Genomic DNA, 13,151 nt, shown 5'->3' on the forward strand with positions numbered 1-13,151 from the left:
ATTCAAAACAGCCGGCGGCTTTTCAGTGAATCTCTCAAGAGCAGGTAGCGTCTGGATGTGCATAGCTAAGTCAGTGTGTGAAATGACGAAACCGGTTCCCGGTCGTGTCGCCACAAGAACAGATTCGACGGTGTCTTGCTCCGCTGAAACTTAATGCCAAAAAAAGGGAGAAGAAAGTAAAGATTGAATTCGAGTTCTCACACGAGTGTACACGGCGAACCAGCGCTCTACGGCACGTGCTGTCTTTAAGCCCCCTCCGTGGCATGAAGAAAATGTGCCAGCTTATCTCCTCCCACCATGCACAGACATGTTGCTGCAGGCGAAAGATGCGCGAAATTGTTTAATTTTTAAGGTGTTCATAATATACCCAAACATCAGTTAAGTGTGTCGTGACAGTACTGCGTTGGAGTCACTTCAGTAATTATTAAAATCAGCTTATTTCATTATTCAATAAACTGAAGCGATGTTCACGGTACTTCGCAGCAGAACATCAAATATTTTTTCGTGTTCTGGCGTTTATTTTTTCTGAAAGTGCTCCCCAGTGGGAAGTTCTCGCGGGGCGGCCTTATCGACCTAAATGTATTTAAGCTGGAATGCTTGGCGAAGCAATCGCAAATCTTCGACAAAAAGGCTCTTCAGCCAAGGTTTTCTATTGCTTAACGAAGTTTGTTCAGCTTAATTGTAATTAGGTCGACGAGGCCCACCCGCGAGAACTGGGTGAGTCGAAGGCTTATTTAAGTCGCTTTTTTTTTTGCTTCGCCATACAGTAGATATGTTCATAATTTATTGCCGTCTCGTCTATTTCTGTTTACTTGACAGCTCATACAGCCACTGAAAAGTACATGCTGACAAATCGGAACTATAAAAGCCACTGCGGTAACGCGGAAAGTACGCATGGGCAGTGGAATTACATGGCAATGCCGAATTCTCCCCGAAGGTTACCATCCAGTATGCCTTCTGCAAGCACCAGTGTGCGTGGACGTATAAGCAATTCATGTTTAAAGCTCAAAATTTTGCAATAAACCATTAATTTGTAAGAAGTCTAGGTGCCAAACGATATCAAACTAACGCATTCGTATACTGGTGCCTCGGAGAAACGTTGATGAAAAACACAACAAAACAGTGGTTGGGACGAAGTGCGGCGGTAGGTGTAGTACACTGGGTGCGTGATCAGTCCTTAACTTGCTCAGCCATTTTTTAACCAAATTTTGGGGTTTTCCTTTTACCTGGCACGCTAGCACCCTCATGCTCTCAGCGAGCAACTTCCTCATCAACAGAAAATACGCCCAGGAGGAGCCGCTGCGAATAGCGCAGTAGTGCTCGCGTAATTTTGCAATTGCTTCTGGCGGCCCTGTAACGAACGCCCTCGAGAGAGATAGGAGGCTCCGACATGGGACAGGGTTGTAAACGGGAGAGTTTGCGCTGCTTTTACCATGCAGTTCCGGCGTGACAGGAACCGTACAGCCGGGCGTGTTTCGGGTTTTTAATCTTTCATTGCGTCTCACCTGTGGACTGTCCTGCGTTTACCGATCCGTTGCTATGCGTCGCGTGTCTTACTATGTTACTATGTATGAAAAGCCGGCGGAGTCTGAACGGAAAATCCCATTGGTCGAGAGAGCGATGCAACGCGTGACGTGACCGCGATACGAAATTCATAAAACAGGAGAGCGCGCAAGCGAGAAACAGTTAGGCAGGACGCGGCTCACAGCCACCTGCGCAGAAGCGGATAGGGTGGTTGCGGTAACAAGTTGAAAGCGTTGAAATAAACTTTCCAAGCCCGTGCAACATTAAAAAACAGCGGACTTAAGACTGCGTAACTCTCAAATGTAATCATGGTTGAAAAACAGCGCACAAAAGACTAGACACAAGAGTAAAGGCGACGACAGGACAAGCGCTGAACTCACAACTAAGGCTTTATTTCGAAAACCTGGGTATATAAGGAAGGCATAATCATGAAAGCAAAATTGAACAATTGCTTTAAGTGATAACGAGATCACGTTTCTTGGCGGTTTCTGGGCTTCGGGCGCACGATAGTTTTATCTTTGTCATAGTTTTGTTTGTTCAATTTTGTTTTCATGATTATGCCTTCCTTATATACCCAGGTTTTCGAAATAAAGCCTTAGTTGTGAGTTCAGCGCTTGTCCTGTCGTCGCCTTTACTCTTGTGTCTAGTCTTTTGTGCGCTGTTTTTCAACCATGAACCTATACCAACTCGCCCAACTTAACGTTCTACTATCTCAAATGTAATACTTCCTCGTACCTGCAATGGTAATGAAGTTAATTAAAATTTCTGATTTAGCTGTTTATAAACCTAATATAATCCTTTAGTGCTTGACGAGCTAGTACCTAGACCACACTATCTGTCTCATAGTGCAGATCACCGTCATAATGTCGGATTCAAGTCGATTCCAAAGTGTTTTTCTGCAGTCTTTTTGCCCCGCACATATATTGAATGCAACCGCCTTCTTGCAGAAGTAACTAAAGGAGCATAAACAGGGAAGTTGAGGAGCTCGTTAAGATATGTTTAAAAAGAAGCCAACAGACAGTTGGTTTCTTTCTATTAAACTGACAGCGAGGTTGGCCTTTATCGATAGATTACTGTGTTCTGGTGAGAAATACGCCGCTTTCAAGGAAAATGGGGCTTTTAGAAGATATGAAACGTAAAAAAAAAAAACTAATTGAAGACGGGTGTCGCCGTCACCGACAGTTTCCGCAGCCAAACTGCAGTGCTGGACAGTTCAGCTTTCTTGGGTGCGGAACCCCTGATGCTAAGCTACGCTCCTTATTCGCTTCCAAAGAGTGGTCACGGAGCCCGCGGTCTTGACGTCACGATTTTCAGTAGAGTTACGGGCAAAGTTTTAAATCCAAATTTCTCGGCATCAGATGTGTCTTTTGCTGCCGGTCAAATATCAGCAAAGACAAAAAGAGCCACGGAGTTAATTTTTACAGAGAACAAAAGTTGGACAGAGTTGTCCTTTTAATGATTTGTTGTTTCGCAACATCTTAGGAAATGTTGAACGTTGAGAAACTGTTGTAATGTCATTAGTTTCACAGCTGGCTAGTCCAGTAACAACTTGCCTCTCCAGAGGGGAGGGTTTGCCTAAAAATAAATAATGTATCGCTGGCCGCAAATTAACAGCGCTATGATTCCCGCGAGACGATATTTAACAACGCTGCTTCAGTCCTGCGCTCACTCAAGGTATATCTCCATTTTTACTGTGCTCGGAACAGCACTGTCTGAAACTGTACACACGGTCATCCTCTTTTCCAGGTTCGCGTTCTACCAGGTGGGAACGCAGCCCCCAGGCTCCCGCCGGGCCGCCCTCGGCTGCCCGTTGGCGACCCGCACTCGCGCGAGATTCTGCTCTGTCCGGCCTGCCGAAGAGCCCAGGAGGAGATGTTCCAGACGGCCAAGGCCGCGCCCGCAGCCGCTTCTCCCGCGCGCTGGAGCCCACCGCCCCCCTACAGTCCGCGCCCGGCGCTGCTCGTCGAGTCCCCACCGCCGGGAGTCCACTCTCACCTATGACGTTAAAACCGCGCCGAGCAAGGCTTCGCAAACACAGTGAACGAATGACGCCGAAACTCACTGCCTCGCCTGCCCGCGCACCTAGAGACCACTGTCTCCGCTGGGCCTTCCTGTGCTATACGTGACACTGGTGGCGATCTAACACGGTGCACCTCCCGTCTTTTCTCGTTTCGCCTTCGTCGTTCTTCTGCTCGTGTGGTGTGCTTAAAAACGAGAAGTCGGGTGATCGCCTGGCGCCAGCAGAAAGGAGCGCTGCGCACGCTCGCAATTATTTTTTTTCTTTTTTAATTTATTTTGTGCTTGTTGCTTTTGGGTACGAACAAATGTTAATATAAAGCCTCATTGACTTGGAACTCTTATACTATATTACGCGTAGGAGCTCCCAGACAATACGGGCTGGCACGGGCAGGGACACTGCATTTTTCAATCATTTTGCTCGTCCAAGAATACTCTTCGTTTCAATAAGAGGCTCCCACTGGTGTGTTTTAATATGCTATCGCCCGCACAGCTCCCCTTCGAACCGCGTAAGAATGACGCAACGCTTTTGATTTTGGATAACTTGTCTCCACACGTGGCGCGACTAGCCGCACGACTCATTTAACACATAATTTGCTTAGGTTTTCCGCAGGCGTTATGAGTAGTTGACTTTCTAGCCTGGCCTTTTACGTGCGCTAATAGGTAGCATAAGACATGGGGTGTCTCTACCGAACTACACTTACTGGTGAAATATTCGGTGCGTTTAACTGTCAGCAGCAAAAATGCGACAAGAGAAGCATTTGTCTCGTGAAGGCAAGTTGTGGTGTCCAGATGTCCCCTTTTTGTCAATTTTTTTCCTTTTGCCAACATTCTGGACGGGCGATGCAATTAAAGTTAACGCGAACACATTACTGGAATTTTAGTTGTTTTTTTTTTCTTCCCGAACAGGACATTGGTTTTCCTGTGACGGCGCCGTACCAAGCAAGTGTTAGCAATATGTGCAGCTTTGTCACAAAATTGTCATTGTAATGTTTCTTTAGGGATAGAGTGTGGTTGAGTTGCTCGCGGCGTCCGAGATGTGTGAGCAAGCGCTGTCTTTTCTTTTGAGACTGTATTACTTGCAGTCCGAAACTGCGCCTCCCATTATCGAACCAAGAGCGCGATTGAGAGCGAAGAGACAAGACAGCAGCGTTGGTGTTGGTGGTGGTGAAGTGTTGAGGACAACATCACGCAAAAATGACGTTCAAAGTGGTCCACCTAAACATTTGCAGTGCAAGGGCAAGACGTAGTATAAGGTCCATCGTGCACCAAACAGTGCCCGAAGTGGAGCCCCGCATGAAGATCGAGAGGATCCGTGGCAAGGCGCTTCTACTAAGCCGCACCATGCCTGGGACCATGCTCAGCTGAGGTGGAAAAAGCGGACGGCAAGTTTGACAGAATAAAAACTATTTATTTGCAACCATGGTATGTGCACGACGATGGCTCATGGTCTGAAAATGTTCGAGAAACGACACATAGACGACGGAGGAGGAACGAAAAGCGACCACTGAGTACTTGCTTTTCTTTTTTCCTCCGTGTATTAGCGCGCCAACTTGCAGCCCTGATGGGATACCCAACGTTACATTCCCTCGCGTGCAGTTTGCTTTCTTCGGATCTCAATGACCACGATGTCGGGTGGGTTGAACAGTCGTGCTTCGGATTTTCGCACTTAAATTTGACACATAATTTCCAGCGAGCCAGCAGCCGAGTCGACTGCCAGCCGCTGTCTTCCTCTTCGTTTATTTTTTTTTGCTTCTCATTCGAGGTAGACCTACGCGAGATATTTGTTAGGGACTGTATTCCTCATAACTGCAGCCGCGGGCTGCAACCGCGGGCTGCAACCTTTTCGTGCGCTCCTAGCTTGTTGTATCTGTTGTTGGCACTTCGTCGACGGTACACCTCTTGGCGTTCGTATTTGCAATTATTTTATAAATTTTTTGAGTGCATTTCACTTCGACCTTCTCGTGAATGAAATAAAGGCAGGCGAAATTTCTACCGTATTCTAACCAAACGTGGCCAGCCACGTTCGTCCCCGGTGTGCAACATCGAGCCATTCGTATGGCGAATTCTGCTGTTCGGGACCCCGTGACGGCGTGAGAATTTTCTCGCAAATACGAATCAGGGGGGAAATGTAGACAGTATTGGGAGCGGCGTGTGTACGTTGGCATTTCAAGTGCTGTTTCATTCCGTGTAAAGTTCGCCGCCAAAAACACATACCGAATCAGTCAACGTGCTCCGCGACGCACATTTTATGCTGGATTCTTTAGTTGAGTTTATCCGTAGCGTGCTTGCAGAGAAAGAACGTCTTCGGAAATGCATGGCACGACGCTGCTGTCATATGTCTTGATCACAAACGTTGCAATTCACAGCCGGTTGCAGTTAGAGATTTGTAGCCGATCGTTAATAATAGTCATATCAGTTTTTAGAATTTGGAAACACGATTACTATCACCGCTGTGGCTCGCCAAAATTTGGCTGCATCGTGCGAAAATACATGCGCTTTCGAAAGCATGCGGCAAAACAACCCCTCTAGTGCACGTAACTAGTCGAAAAAAGCCAAATTTTGTCCAGCCACAGCGCCAAGGGTAATCGCATTTTCAAAATTATAAAACCTAATATGGCTATTACTAAGAACTGGCTAGTTGCAATCTCTAATTGCAACTAGGCGCCTAACTCTAGCTAGCCAAGTATTACCTAGCACAGTATTACCAGTGTCCGCCAACACTGGTGATACTGTGCATATTTTTACCTCAAAAAGCATATTTTTGAAACTTTTTGTCAGTGTTCGCTGAAACAGCCGGTATATCGATTCTATTCGGGATAGGAGGTCCCATTAGCTTTTCCTCTGGGGCCTTTTTCTGTATATTTTGCCTCGCCGTACACTATACCAATTCAAAAGCAGTTAACTCTAACTCAACTGCTGTACAAAATAGGTACAACGCACATGAAAAAAAAAAAAGATCGCAACTTCGAAGAACTATACTGCCCCGCGGGCTTTCGCCACGCTGGGCAGCGCCTCTGAACTCAGCGCCGCATTCCTACGATCCCACCTTTCCGTACCATCATCATCATCACGTCAACGTAGACAGTGCTTGCCTGAGTTCATCGTTTTCAAGTCTCTAAGAAAGTCCACCGGTGAATGTGCTCTGCCACGCCGTGACTTGTAGAGCTTCGCCAGACATCCAGGCGTCAAGGACATTCTCTGGTCGTACGCCTGCTTTCCACGGGTACTCGGTGGCTTCAAAGTTGCTGTGGAGTTCACCCGCTTGGTCACGTGCCCGTCTTCCGATTCTCTTGCCTTCTTCTTTACTTCACTCCCTCCCTCTCTCTCTCTCTCTCTCTCTCTCTCTCTCTCTCTCATTCCAGGATAGGTACCTACAGCTTTCTGGATGTTTAATAATATCACGCGACGTGGACCGCGCCGCATATCAGCGCCTTGCAGGGGCGATAAACCGGGAAATCGGCGAATGTTCGCTCCAGCGAACAAGGACTATTGCGAGCGTCGTCTACTACGCTGTTCCGTTCACGAGGGCGCACGCCCTGCTGCATTATATTATTGAAAAACACCATGCGAAGTAAAGCTCGTTCATGACTAAGATACGTAACTGTGACGTGCGTTCCCCTCCCCCCTCCTGGTACCCCAATACCATACGTCCCAAGGAATAAATTCCGAGGGTTGACATTTGACAGGTCACTGTCATGGTCCTCACATGTACAGCAGCTGAAAATCAAGCTATGCTCTTACGCATTTATCTTTCGTATGCTCTCCACCACCAGAAGAGGCTGTTCTATACCTTAATTACTACGGCTGTACGGAGCGCTCTGTGAAGGCCTTCTGTGCTAGTCTCCCATCTCTTCAGGGTATCTCGCAAACAAATATCAAAATCCTTGAAGCTCTGCAAGCTAAAGCATTTATTTATTTATTTATTTATTTATTTATTTATTTATTTATTTATTTATTTATTTATTTATTTATTTATTTATTTATTTATTTATTTATTTATTTATTTATTTATTTATTTATTTATTTATTTATTTATTTATTTATTTATTATACCCTCAGGGTACAAATGTACATCATAGAGGGGAGGGGCGGATGCAGAGGCATACACATTGCACACAAAAAGGTTATTAGTAAAAATATACACAATCTCTGTAAAACCAGTACAAAAACGAAAGTAAGCATACAAAGAGAATGAAAAAGAACAAAGGTACAAAGAGTAAATTACGAAATCGGTAACGGTGTTAATAAATACAGAAAAATATGACAAGGAAAACAAATAATAAACAACGAATACAGTTCCTAATAAACAAACAGTCGTAATGGAAATATGAACACCATCTATGAATGCCATGATGATGATATGAGCACTAGCTATGAAACGAAACTGTGTAATGCCGATTTAAAGTTCTCAATTTCAGATATGCTTGTTAGTGATGCTGGTAGGTTATTACAGTCATTGCTTGTCCGAGGAATAAACGAGTATGAATATGCAAGCGTATTTGAGTGTGGAATGTGTACCTTTTTGCTGTGGTCACGGCGAGTTGAAATGTATGACGGTGGTTGAACCCAAAAATAGCGCAAGGTTGTGTTATGGTGGTATATTTTATGAAAAAGAGGCAGGCGAGATAGCTTTATTCGGGTCGATAAAAGTGGTAGTTGTAAGTAGGTTTTCATATTAGTAACACTAGCGGTCCTTTGGTAGTTGTTTAAGATAAACCGGGCTGAGCGATTTTGTATTGCCTCAAGAGAATGTATGAGTGTTACGTGACCGGGATCCCAGACAGATGACGCGTATTCAAGTTGTGGACGAATGTAAGTTCTGTACAATAATAATTTTAATGATGATGGTGCAAGGCGGAAATTACGGCGTATACATGTATATCCAAGGGTGCTACTGGCTTTAGAAGTGATATAATTGACATGCGATTTCCAAGATAGATTATTGGTAATAAGAACTCCCAGATACCGGTATGATGTCACCGATTCTAATGAGACGTTATTAAGCATATAAGCATTGAGAATCTCTCTCGGCCTTCCTAAGAACACCTCCACAGTGGGCAATCTAGCAGAGAGCAGACGTCTATCTGTATAAGTACTAGCTGCTTCGTGCCCAGATGCGGTTTGTGGCTCGTGTACGAAAACGTCCACTCGCAGAGCACTGCATAGAGGAAGTTTCGGACCTCCTCCCATCACAGTACCAGCGCCCTGTCCCAACCTCCTCCCCACCTTGGAGGTGTGCAGCATGGCAGATCAAGACCAAAGTCCCTGGCATTAAAAGAAAAACTAGCACCCCTGATCCTGCACTTAAATGCTTTGCTCTTGAGCACATTTATGGTTGCTGCAGTGCATACCGCCACATCTACACTGATGGATCTGTCACATTCATCTCATCAGCGATTGGCGGGATTCCGTCAACGCGCACCAGAATTTCAGCGCACAGTCACCGCACTTCTACTACTGCTACCGAGCTGGCTGCTCTGCGAGCAGCATTTACTTACATTCTGCAACAACCGCGAACAGCGTGGGTTATCTTCAGTGATTCTCGTGCTGCACTGCAATCGATAAAGACATCAAGAAGCCGTCAGGTGCAGATCGTCGACTGCTTGAACAGATTACACACCGAGGCCTGTGAGCTACGTCACCGTGTTGCGCTGCAGTGGTTACCCGCTCACTGCGGCCTGCTCCTACTCACACCCTTTTCTCGTAGTGATGGCGCGAGACTTCTGACTACTAAATCCTGGCAAACACAACGCTCTTTACAGCGTTAATATATACCCCTTCTTCCTTATCGCCCCTACTCGTGACTTCCGCATGCCACGCAATTTAGATAGACATGATCGCAATTGCCTGCACTGAATTCACCTGGACGTTGCCGTCACTGAATTCTATCTTCATAACATTGGTGCATCAAGAAGCCCTCTGCGCCCGACATGGGTTGTGCGCGAGTATCTTCAACATTTGATCTGCCACTGCCGAATCTTTAATAGCCATCGCAAGGCACTGTTAAGTCCTTTAGGACTCCGTCAGGGCGACCCCATGCACGTGGAGCATGCCGTTGGACCCTGGGCTGATGCGGCTTCGGCTGCGCGAGGGACAAAATCATTATTAGATTTTCTTGGGGACACGGGTTTGGTGGACAACCTTTGACAATCATGTGTGTTTGTGAGTGCGTGAGTATGCTTGATGTCACCTTTCACCTTTCCTTTTTCTCTTTTCCTCTCTTTTCACCTTTTCTTTCATCCTCACCTGGAGTAGCATGCTAGGCTAATTAACCAGGCAAACCTCTCTCCCCCTCGTTTTCTTTTTTTACCGCAGCGTCTGTAGGCGCAACTGAGTGGATTAAACGTGTTTTCAAACTAACCCCTTTTTCTTCCGTATACTGGAGCCCGCGCACGGAGTAAAGATGAAAAAAGACAAGAAAATACACCAGCATGCCCAAAGTATTTCCTGCAATGTGAACCTTTTCATTTACTGCAGCCCATCGTAAAGCGGGAACACAATCACGCAGGCAGGCACATGAATGTGTAAAAAATAAACGTACCTTTCAAATACATCTCTCTTCAGGTCTCCACAGGGGTTCTTTTGCGAACAGACTGTGTGGAAGGGCGTGTGTTTGTGAAGGTAAAGGAGTAGCATATTTAAGGTCCCCAGTTTGCGATTCCTCGAAAAATAGCGGAGTTAAGCATTATTCTCGGAATTGCGTGTTACGAGCCACGTTCTCTCCTCTGACGGTGTTGTTGCTATTGACATCAGTAGGAATAGCAGTAGTATAAAAAGATGACAAGTTTAAATTATTTTCACGAATATAGTCCGAGGAAAAGTTTAATAACTCAGGAGAAATCTGAAAGAAATATTGTTACGTTTATTACGCAATGTCAAACTGTTCCGGCCAACCATAGCCGAGGGCTAACAAAACAAAAAAATATGCGGACAACACGTTAAAATGCGGCGGCAGAGGATACGGCAACGCTATTATTCAAGCGCAGCCAAGCCTCCGATACTTTAAAGCGCGCAGCCTCCCATGCAAGCATCAGCAGCAGCCGCCACCGCTGTGCTTCCAAGTCCTGCGCCCGTTTGCCCGTCTTTGCTATCCATACTCTGCTCAACTCTTTCAGTGACTTGTCTCTCTCAGTGACCCGCACCGCCTTCTTTCTATATTCACAGCCACCTTCTCCTTTACACTTGCATGCCACGCGCTTTGCCCAAAGGTCGCAAAAAGCTGTCTTCTTCTAATATCTTTTAAGTCCAGTGGCGAAGTTAACTTGCGCTGTCTTGAAAAGGTCAAGAGCTGCATTCTGAAGTAATATTTGATGTCTCCCGCGGAATTTCGCATATTATTTGTTCTCAGTTCGCTGAATTAAAAATTTCCCTCCACAGGAAATGAGAGACGTTAAGCATATTCGACTCCCCCAAGGGAGAGCACTTTTCCCGCTTGCGCGAGCTCTCGCCGACTTCCCCGCTTATCATCGTTATAAGGTTTTCACGAGCTGCACTGTCGACGGTTGCGCGATATTAATAGAAATACGGAAAGCTGTACGTCGTGAATGGGTTGAAGCAATATAGCAATCACCATTAAAGCAGATTTTACAAGAGGTACTTTTGCACTTCGCACAAAGTTTCGTCAAGCACATATCACTAAAACTAGCGCAAAAGCATGGTACAAATGAACCTGCCAAACTCAAGAGTGGTCCGAGACTGTGCGTAGCTTATGGTGGCATGAAAGGAGACGTGTGCGTTGGACCGGTCGCGAGGCCTTATTTCTTTGGCTACATATCGCTACGTACTTTTACTGCCATGGTCGCTACGCAGGTTTTAAAGAACGGAATCAAGAAAGTAAATGCTCGCCGCTGGTTAATTATTCAGAAACATGTCAAGAACCCAGTGACCGGAGCGGCTGTCATGAGCACCTGCGGACAAATTTCTCATATGGAAAATAATTAAACGAAAAAAAGGACTTTATTTAAGCAGGAGGGAGTGCGAAGACTGCAGGTTCTTAGCCTCACGCGTAAATTGTCACCTAAATCTGTGGCGTTGAGATGGCCTATCAGCCACCGCCTCCTCACCCGGTCTTGCGGTGAGATTTGTGAACTATGTGCATCAGTGGCTAGAAAACTAAAGGCACGGTTCAGTCGAATACAGCACTGTAAATGAATGAAGCGTACAGCAATTTCCTGCGCAGATTAGGCTTCACCAATAGTTAAGACCTTAAAGCAATTATAGCTCCCTTTTGTGGGTCTTTATGTAAGCACAATAATACACACATAGTTCTGCTACAACGACGTGCATTCATCAACGTGACTGAACTTTCAACTTCTCCACATTTGCTCTAATTAAACTTCGTTTTCTCTCTCTTTCTCTCTGCGCGACTTTTTTCATTTGCATTTGCTCCAGCCTAGAGTCATTTCCAAATATGCACTGTGCGTAAGTGTTGCGCATTCATGTCGAGTGACATGTCTCGGCTTAGCTTAAAAAAAAAACACACACACAAAAGAGCCGGGACGACCACCAGAAGGCGGGCCTCAAGAAACGATACATCACGCTTTATCAAGCTATCTACAAACACATTTTCTGATCCCCCGCGTCAGCTGTACTGCAAACACTGCCACCCTGCTCGAACTATTCGCCAAGTTAACACGGCCCCAGGTATACCAACTAGGTCTCCCCTTCAACATCTCCTGAAAAATAGCGAAAAAGAAAAACCTCTGATACCGGACCCGAGCGCGTGTGTCGCAACCGAAAAGCCAGTTCACTGCCTGCTTTAAGAACCGCCTATTTGTCTTCGTGCTCCTTGTCTTATACGTACGGCCTTTATTTTCTTCGGAGTTCCAAGAGCTAGTGCTACCATCTCTATATAAGATGTCTATATTGCGCAACAGTCCCGTTGACAGCGCTGCAAATGGATTTCTTGCTACTGCAGACCGACAGCGTAGCATAGAAGTGAGACTTCGGTGCTCCACTCTGCATCTACCGCAGCGACTTCCCTGGCCGCGTCTCTTCTGCACGCCAGGCCTTAGGGGGCAGATCCCACGCACTTCACGGCCAAAACAGATTCTTCAGCCGAGCGGTATTCCGCTGCGCAAGCGGGTGGCCCATGCGTGCTTTCTTTTATTTGTTTGTTCATCTGTTTATTTTATGTCCACGCCAGTTCTCCCACTCCAGTTCGCCACGTATCTTCGATAAGCCTACACACATTAATACATTTTACGATACGTTTCAGCTACAACCAAGACAGCAACGCGTGCTCAAGTAGCGCAAGCGATAGCAGGAGACGGCGGAAAGAGGAGTGGAATGAGTAGCGAATGTTTCAGGACGGTCCATGTCGGCGGCCGCATGAAAACAATGAGGCGAAGCCAATCCAGAAATGCGGGCGAAAATAAGCCGGCCTGCTCATCATCGGCGACTGTTGAACCAGAGGAAACGGGGCGTTGTTCAAATATTTATCCAAGTGTTTCTCGGGGACCCGCGGCCCCGAGGGCAGAGCTATCACGAGGGGCGCACGACGAGCGGGTGGGCTGCTCCGTCAGTGCGGGTGTCGGGCGACGATCCGCTGCTGCCACGGCGCACATACGTTGCCCCATCGCGCGGCAGCGATGTCAGGCCGCGAAGGA

At 46.4% G+C, this 13,151-nt stretch overlaps 1 protein-coding gene across 1 annotated transcript in view; it reads left to right on the forward strand.

The window, feature by feature from the left end:
* The window catches only part of LOC149349629 (uncharacterized), a 56,466-nt gene extending 52,804 nt beyond the window's left edge, over positions 1-3,662 (forward strand). The window contains exon 4 of the mRNA XM_089576805.1: positions 3,271-3,662. Within this exon, the coding sequence (XP_089432931.1) occupies positions 3,271-3,525 (255 nt within the window). The 3' untranslated portion in view covers positions 3,526-3,662. The remainder of the gene's footprint in view (positions 1-3,270) is intronic.
* Positions 3,663-13,151: the final 9,489 nt, after the last annotated feature.

The sequence above is a fragment of the Amblyomma mixtum genome, chromosome 3, assembly GCF_055824585.1.
Source record: "Amblyomma mixtum isolate Tamu chromosome 3, ASM5582458v1, whole genome shotgun sequence".
NCBI classification, from domain to species: Eukaryota; Metazoa; Arthropoda; class Arachnida; order Ixodida; family Ixodidae; genus Amblyomma; species Amblyomma mixtum.